Source organism: Nannospalax galili, unplaced genomic scaffold (assembly GCF_000622305.1).
Source record: "Nannospalax galili isolate Female #2095 unplaced genomic scaffold, S.galili_v1.0 scaffold471, whole genome shotgun sequence".
NCBI lineage: Eukaryota > Metazoa > Chordata > Mammalia > Rodentia > Spalacidae > Nannospalax > Nannospalax galili.
Window position 1 is genome coordinate 2,378,262 of NW_008330333.1, and position 9,114 is coordinate 2,387,375.

Here is a 9,114-nt window from a genome sequence, read left to right on the forward strand (position 1 = left end):
CCATGCTTCCAAGCAAAGCCAGCCATGGTTGAGTAGGACCTTTGACTTATCTTCACATAGACAGAACTGGTAAAAGGAGCCAGGGGCTCCTCCCAAGCCCATGTTACCCTTGAGGAACAGATCCTCAAACGACCTTAAGGGTAAAAATAAATTGTTTAACTGGGCCAACTGTAGGGTCTTAAACACCCAAAAGGAAAGTATAACCAAAAATTAATTGGGTCAATATAATTTTTAAGAGTCCATATGCATAGCTAAAGGCTATGGAACAATGCCAGACAGGAGATACCTTCCTTTGAGTTATTGGCCAAGGTGGCGCAAGAGACTCCCAGACAGTAACCCAGCATAGAACTGGGACAATGAACAGCAGACCCCAATCTTAGCTAAAGGAATATTGACAATGGATTGCTGCTAGATGAAGAACAGCTAATGTTCCTAAAGCAAGGATCTCTAGACAGGCTGACTACAGTCAGCAGAAAGACAAGCACTGGAGAAGACACGGACAGTAGACAGTAACAGGGATGACAGAGTATAAGGGCTCCAGTATGTGGGAGGGGGAAGGCTATGGGAGGGTGCCATTTGGGAAGTGGGTATATAGATGAATAAGATTATGTGGGATGGTCTGTATGATATACACACAGAAAAATCAACAATTTTTTAAAAGACATATTTGAGGATGAAGCATAAAAATTTACTTCATATTAAATAGCAGAGGTGATAAAGATTATCAGTGAAATCTACCTGATGACTTTACATCCATATTCAGGTACTAAGGATCCGAGTGTAACTGACTGTGACTAGTAATCATCAGATACATAGAGATTAAAGACACATGTGCAAACATCTAAGCGTTTGTAGCATTAAAAATGTAGGAAACAGCATATTTTAAAATGAAATGGAGATCGTCTTTAAAGCATAAAAACTCATTCAATTTTATATCTTACAGGGTTTATACTGAGTTCAATACTGTATAATGGTATTAATTCAACTATGAACCTAAAAATTTACAACCACTTTTGAAAGAGATGTATCCTTGCTCTGGTGTGTTACTGAATATGTTAAAGCTGTAATGAAATGCTGCTTCTAATCATGTGCTTATTAAATTTAAAAAACAAAAAAAATCTGGTAAAATTTAAAAGTAATTAAAAATTTAGGGCTGGAGAGATGGCTCGGTGGTTAAGAGCACTGACTGTTCTTGCAGAGGACCTGGGTTCAGTTCCAGCACCTACATTGCAGCAAACAACCATCGATAACACCTGTTCCAGGGGATCCAACACCTCTGACCTCTCCAAGCCTTCCACGACACAGGTGCATTTACATACACACACGTAGGCAATACACTCACACACATAAAATATAATAAAAATTAAATATATACAAATTTAAAAAATTAAAAACAGGCGCTGGTGGCTGGGGTAGTATTTGCCTTGCATCACAACCCCCCCCAAAAAAAAGTGTAGTTGAATGCTGGATTCTAGTCACTCCTGCTCCAACACCCCTTCACAACACAATAGTCTAAACTTGACATCTTTCCGCCCCGCCTCGGGCTTAACCGCAATGAAGGCGCCTAAATTCAGATGTCCATCATAAACGCTGAGACACTGTTCTAGACATTTTCGGTTAAAGTAAGTGTCGTATGAAAATAGGCATCACCTATTTCTTGGCTGTTTTAAGACGACTTCCGGAACATTTTAAATCACACGTGAGAAGAAAGCCAGAACGCCAGCGCCAACCGGTAGAAGGCGCTGCATCGGCGCCGTGGGCGTGCCCGGGAAAGAGCCAGAAGAGCTTGCTGGCGGGAATGCGCGGTACGCCCTGAGGCGCTAACACGCATGCGCACTGACACAGAGGGCGTGGCCAGTCCGCGAATGGGCGGGAATTCGAAAGCTCTCTTGACTTCCTCCGCTGGCTAAAGAAAGCCTGGGGGCGAAGACAGCTGCTCTGGGAAAGGGAAATTTCCCTGGCTCCGCCCCCAAAAGCCTCGCCTCTAGGCTATGGGAATGGAGCGGCCCGGAGACCGGAAGAAGGCGGAGCCTCCGAGCTCGGCTAGGACGGGCGTCCTAAACTCACAGCGCCCTCTGTTGATCCTCTCAGAGGTTGCAGAGCGTGTGCGCCCTACCGCCTCATACTTGGCAGAAAGGGGTCCCTTGGCTGCTGGCCTGGGAAGGGATGGCTACCCAGATTCTAGCTAAGACCCTCTCTTCATGCACGCTTATCTGATGTAGATTTAGCAGAATGCAATCCAGTAAGAGAAAATTAGACATAATGCTACCTGAAAACACCCGATTCAAACGGCTACATTCTCAGTGAGGCATTAACATTTTGGAAAACGCAAAAATATAGCAAGAGAAATATACAGGGGCGAGGCGGGTGGGGATGGAACACAGACCACAATAGAGTGGGGGGAAATCACAGAATGGAGGCACTAATTCCTACCTTGGTGGTGGTTGCTACCTACTTGAATCCATTTGTCAAAACTCACCGAACTAAAGTGAGTTTCAATGAATGCAATTACTTTTGTTTTTATTACATTTAGTGTGTGTGTCTGCTTGTGCCATGGCACAGGTGTGGGGGTCAGAGGACAACTTGCAGGTGTTCTCTCCTTCCACCATGTGGGTAACAGGGATCAAACTCAGGTGGTCAGGCTTGGTGGCAGGCCCTACTGAGCCATCTCACTGGCTAGCAGTTTTGTTTTGAATACTAAAATGAGATTGGTGGCTGCCAGGGACTGGGAGGGGTAATGGAGAGTGACTGCTTAATGTGGAAAGGACTCATTCTGGAATGGTGGAGCTATTTTGGAACTAGGTAGGCTCACTAACATTGTAAATGTACTAAGTGCCAATGTTCATTTGTAAAATGACAAGTTTTATGCCTTGAAATTTCTAAAGAAAAATTTTAAATTCATAAGAAAAAAATCCTACTGGGCATGATGGCACACGTCTTTAATCCCAGCACTGGGGAGGCAGGAACAGGTGGCTCTCTGGGTTTGAAACCAGCCTGATCTACATAGAGTTCCAGGCCATTCAGAGCAAATAGTGAGACTGTCTAAACAACAAAAATTCCAGTCTTTTTATTAAGTTCATGTCCAGAAGCATGCTGAGGGGAAATGGGAATTCTGCCCTAACCTTAGTCCCATGTCTCTTCCATGAATGAGGCTACAACCAGTCATGTTGTCATCTCTAGCCATGAGAAAGTTAAGAACCTTAAAAGACAATCTCCACCTCCAATAAAATGCAATTACCTACAATTTTCAGAAAAGGAAACTGAAGATCAGAGGAAGTGACTTGTCTTGAGGTTGAAGGGACCACTGGCAGGCCAAGGTTAGGGCCTGAGCACTTGCAGGTCACACCATGAAGCATTTCCCTCTCTTCTACAGATGAAGACACTAGAGTTCAGGGGTGTAATGAGATTTGTTCTCCAAATCCTAGACTGAGTAACTCCACCTTGCAACCAGCTTCCAAGTAGTGTTCTGTGCCAGACCACAGCAAAAAAAAAAAAAAAAAAAAAAAAAAAAAAAAAAAAAAAAGCCATCCTTCTTATGATCACAAAGCAAAGGCTGAGTGCACAAAAACATAATTTTCAGAGTCTGGTTCTGTTTGTGCCCAGTTATCTGAGCCTATAGTCACCTCTGCTGCTTTAAAACCAGGTACTGCTCTAAGCCCAGGTCTACATTAATTCTGTGTGTGGGCTTAGAACCATATATATAAAATAGAAACTTTGCCAGGCATGATGGCACATACCTTTAATCCCAGCACTTGGGAGGCAGAGGCAGGTGGATCTCTGTGAGTTCGAGGCCAGCCTGGTCTACATAGCAAGTTCCAGGCTAGCTGGAGCTACAGGGAAACCCTGTCTCAAAAAGACCAAAAAAAAATAATAATAATGGGGTTAGGGGAGAACTTCAAAAAAATGCAAACATCTTTAGTTGTTCACTGCTCTGTAAGTAACCCCTAATAGACTCAATTACACATGACATGCTGGACTTGCACGACTTGTCTTTGGGTTGGGTTGTTGGTACCATCCCACTTTGGAGACAGATGTTCTTTTATGAATCCCTAGAGAGATTTGTAAACCGGTGGGTTACACAAGCCCAGGAAGGAGGCCCACTAGGACCTGTATCTATATTTCTCTAGGAGTTAGAAACTGGCTTGGTTATTCATTCTCTCCTGTGGTGGACCAAACAGAAGTTGGAAGCCACTTTTCTATCCCCAGCATAACCTCTCATGGTTGAAGAATATTCAGAGTAATCCCATGGAACCTAAGGACCCCAATATCTTCATTAGAACTTCATGCACAGTTTAGGGGAACCATCATGTTCCCATAATCCCCTCTGGATTTAGAGGTCCGAAGAACACTCCTTAGTCTAGGCAAAGTACCTTGCCCAGGTCCTTGGAACAGTATACTCTCAAAAGATACAAAATCTAAAAAACAAAGTACAAACTTTATTTTGTTTCTTTACAAAGGCACGGTGGCCTCTTGGTTTTTTTCCCCCCCACACACACTTTCTTAACAAAATATAATAGTTTCTCCTTAGACACAAAGACCTCAAAATTGTTTTAAAAAAGACAGAAACCAAAACCAAAATAAAACCAACAACAAACAAAACAAAAAGAGAGAGACAAAGACATTTTGGGGGTCAACAATGGGAACCCTGGAGGGAAAGGTAGAGGGTCAAGGATGGAGAGTGGCCAATTCTGGTACTGAGGTGGGGACAGGGAGGAAAGGGAGAGGAGAAGGGCAGCAGCAAACCCCAACCGAGAAGCAATGTAGACCCCCCGGGTCCCCAGAAAGCCCCAGCCCAGCCTGACCCCCAACCCATGTAAGTGCTTAAAGGAGAAAGAAGAAAACCAAATAAAGGAGGAAAGAGGGGTTGAAAGTTGACAGTCTTAGGGCTGGCTCTGGGGAGAGGAAATACCTTGGGGTTTTGTTTGATTTTTTCCCTGTTTTTAACAACACGTTTAAATGGAAAAAAAAAAAAGGTTTTTTGGCGGAGAGAGGCCAGGCACCACAGTGTCAGCTTCCCTAGCCCCCAGGGCCAAGGCCCAGCCCTGGGGTCCCGATGCTCCCACACACACTGTGCCACCCCAACCCCGGGACCTGGGCTTGAGTGGCTTCGTTCAAAGGTCAACTTACAGTATTGAAAAAGAGGTCATAAAAGAGACCCAAATGACATCATAATTTTGTAAAAATTTCTCACTCATTCACCCATGTTTCTCCTTGTTGCTGCCCCGGCCCCCTCTAGCCCCCAGAAGGGAGAGGAGGGCTGGGGGGGTGGTCAGGGAAGTTCGCCATCCCCTAAAGGCTCTTCCCGGCTCTGGTCCATAGCATCGCTGTCTGAGGCCTCTGAATCCGAGGCAGTGTCAGAGGTGTGAGCCTCTGGGCAGCTACGGACCGGCTTCACGATGACTGCTCTCCGCTGTTCTTCCTCCAGCTCCTGCTTGTCATGGGTGCCCTCGATGTGCTGGATAGCCTAAACAGAAAGGGATAGGCTACAGAGACTTGGCAGGGGATACTGGGCCAGCCAGGAGAGTGGAGGCCCTTAGCCAGCTGCTATCTGCCTCCAACACCGTATTCCAGACTGTTCAGAAAGAAGCTAAGCAAAGCAGAGGTAGGGGGTGGAGTTAGAAAGAGAAGACCCTTCTGTTAAGTTGAAAGACCCCTTTTTCCAAGAAGACCACAGCCCCAGATGTTTAGAAATGACAAGCATGGCTTATATTCATATATTTTTTAATATTTTATTTATTACTTTTATTTTATGTGTATGAGTGTATTGCCTGAATGTGTATAAGTGCACCCATGTTAAGCAATACTGGCGGAGGTGAGAAGAAGGTGTCCGATCCCCTGGAACTGGAGTTACAGATGGTTGTTAGCCACCATGTGGGTGCTGGGAATCGAACCTGGGTCCTCTGCAAGAGCAGTCAGTGCTCTTAATGGCTGACCCATCTCTCCAGCCCCATGTTCATATATTTTAAAGTCTATTAACTTAGTCTGTTAGTCATTGTATTTTTCAGTTTACTGGTCTTATATGCAATGAAAGTTCTGGGGGTTGATAGTTTTTTTTTCTTGTTTCTGCTTTTTGGTTTAGTTTATTATTCATTAGCTAATTTATTTTTTTATGTTACCACAGCACTGATAGGAGGCCTAAGTACCACCTACCCAGTCACTGCCAATAAAGGTGAAAGAGGTTGGAGAAGCAGTTCAGTCTATAAAGTGCAAGCATGGGGGTTTGAGTTTAATCCCCAGTACCCATTAAAAAGTCAGGCTTGGGGAGCTGGAGAGATGGCTCAGCGGTTAAGAGCACTGACTGCTCTTGCAGAGGACCAGGGTTCAATTCCCAGCACCCACATAGCGGCTATAAACCATCCTTAACTCCAGTTCCAGGAGAATCCGACGCCCTCTTCTGACCTCCCAGGCATCGCATGACACGGGTGCAGTCACATACATGCAGGCAATACACTCATACATATAAAAATAATAAATAAAATATTAAAAAAAGAAAAAAGTCAGGCTTGGTAGCATGCACTTGTAATCCCAGGGCTGGGGAGGTGAAGTCAGGAGGATCCCCGGGACTCACTGGCTGGCCAGCCCAACTTAACCAGTGAGCCTCAGATTTCACTGAGAGATCTTGTCTCAGAAAAACATGGTAGACAGCTCCAAGGAATACTCCAAGATTGATACCTAGCTTCCACCCCATGTGCACCTGTGCCCCCACACAAACACCATATACACCTACACATACATCACATACACACAAAAGGAAGAAAGGAAGGGAAAGAAAAGTAAAATGAAGGTAAGAGAAAGTTCTGGACCAACCCACTACCTGGATACAGACTCATCACCTGAGTCTGCTCTGAGAACAAAGAAGCTTCTCAGGCCAGTGATATGGCTTAGTTGATAAAGGCACTTACAGCCAAGTCTTACAACCTGAATTCAGTCCTTGGATCCAAAATGGTGGAGAGAAGTGACACCTGCAAGTTATCCTCTGACTCCCACATGAGTGATCTCTACACATGTGTGCTGCACATGCAAGCAAGAGAATGTGTAAACACACACACACACACACACAATGCCATTTTTGAAAGGAGGCTCTTGGTCCCTAGGCATGGGGAAGGAGACTCACCTGGGTATCTAGATCTTTACCCCTACTACACAAGTCCTTGCTTGCTCTTCTTTTATGCTCTGGTCTGCTCAAAAGCCTGTTCCCGGGGGGGTCACCTCCCACAAACCACCCTTCCCTGAGCCTAAGTACCTGCACAATGGTATCCAGATTTTGCCGGGATGTAGAAACAGAGTTGATGACGGAGGAGGGACCCATGGTGACAACATTGATATGGTGGGAGGGAGGCGGGGCCGGTGCAGGCACGATCACTGTGGGGTGGTGGGTGGGAGCTGGAGGGGGCAGAAGCTGCAAGACAGAAGTCCTCAGTCTTTCTCCCACAGGTTCTTCCAGCCCATCAACCTTCCTTACTCACTGGGTCTCTGTTTACAATTTAGATATTAAATGCCTCCTCCCCCAAAGTCATGGGTAAAGGCTTGGTCCCCAGGATGAAACTACTGGAAGATGGTAGAAGCCTTAGTATTAGTAGAACCTATGCTGGGCCTGGTGATACACATCTGTGATCACAGTGTGCAGGAAGCTGAGCAGGAGGATCACAAATTCAAGGTCATCCTGGGCTATATAGTGAGCTCAAGGCCAGCCTGAGATGATACCAAGACCCTATATTAAGAAAAATACTAGCAGGGCATGGTAGCACACACCTTTAATCCCAGCACTCGGGAGGCAGAGGCAGGCCGATCTCTGTGAGTTTGAGGCCAGCCTGGTCTATATAGCAAATCCATGCCAGCTATGGCTACAGGCTGTCTCAAAAAGAAAGAAAAAGAAAAATCCTAATAATAACAGAACCCAGTGGAAGGCCTTTAGGTAATTGGACAGACATATCCTCCAAGAGAATAGTAAGATGCTAGCCTCTTTCTCTTTTCTCTCTAAGGCCAGCCTGGTCTACATAGTGAGTTCCAGGCCAGCTGTGGCTACAAAAAACAAATGCAGCTTCTGTCCATCCCAGATTCTCTGGCCCCTTCATTTTCCTGTACCAAGAAGTAGTTCAGCATCTAATAGACCACTGATCTCAAGTGGTAGAATGGTTGCCTGGCCCTGGGTTCAATCCCTAGCACCATCAAAAAAGGAAGAGCATAGACCTTAGATTTAGACAGAGAGGATTCAAATTCCTGCTCCTAATCACATGAGTTCCCAGGCAGGTTATTTGACCTTTCTGTGCCTCATCTGCCACAGCAATAAAACAGGAGCATAACAACTCAAGCTTCAAAGGATTGCTGTGAGGATTCTATGTACTAATGTTCACAAGATACCTGAAAACCCAGCAATGACCACATTTTTATTTTTGCCCCTTATACAGTCTGAACCTGGCTTCAAAGTTTTGAGAACCTCCAGGCAGCCCATGATGGCCCCTCTCAGAGCCCCTTGCTCACCTGAGTCCGCAAGTGCTGCTGTTCCCGCTCCAGCTTCTCCTGGTGCAGCAGCCGCACCTGCTCCTGTTGCTGCTGTAGCTGCACCTGCTGTGCAATCACCTTGAGCTTTTCCGGGTACATGTGGGCCTCTAGTGAGCGCACCTGCAGGTGGGGCAGCATAACACTCAGAGGTGGGGCAGAATCACACCTGCTCTACCAGCTGCAAAGGCCATGCACTAAAACCCCAAACCAGCGCACAGAGCAACCCCAAACCTAAAACTATAGGAGAGAGTGCCTCCTTCAGGACAGAGACCAAAAGCAGCTCCCTCCCAAATCCATTCCTTTGTCTGTGCTGTTCCCTCCACATAGAACCCCTTTCTCCCTTTTTTGTAGTTAGGTGGCTTCCTTATAGAAAATATGGGGCACCCCCTGGGAAACCAAGGCAAACCCTTCCAAGTGTCATGGCTCCTGTATAGTCTTATCTCAGCTGCATTTTTGTATGTACATGCTGGGGGTTGAGATCAGAATCTACATGCTAAGAACACATTCCATAACTAAACTATAAACCCCAGCCCTCTGTTGTATTTTTACACCTGTTAAAAAGAGCGACTGTGACCAGTGATAGTCATGCATATAGAGATTAGAAATGCATGT

The 9,114-nt window shown here is 45.6% G+C and overlaps 1 protein-coding gene across 1 annotated transcript in view; it reads right to left on the reverse strand.

Moving 5' to 3' along the window:
* Positions 1-4,489: 4,489 nt before the first annotated feature.
* The window catches only part of Tfap4 (transcription factor AP-4), a 16,616-nt gene continuing 11,991 nt past the window's right edge, over positions 4,490-9,114 (reverse strand). Inside the window, exons 5-7 of the mRNA XM_008846259.3 lie at positions 8,482-8,622; positions 7,244-7,399; positions 4,490-5,464 (exon numbers count right to left, since the gene is read on the reverse strand). Of these exons, the coding sequence (XP_008844481.1) occupies positions 5,270-5,464; positions 7,244-7,399; positions 8,482-8,622 (492 nt within the window). The 3' untranslated portion in view covers positions 4,490-5,269. The remainder of the gene's footprint in view (positions 5,465-7,243; positions 7,400-8,481; positions 8,623-9,114) is intronic.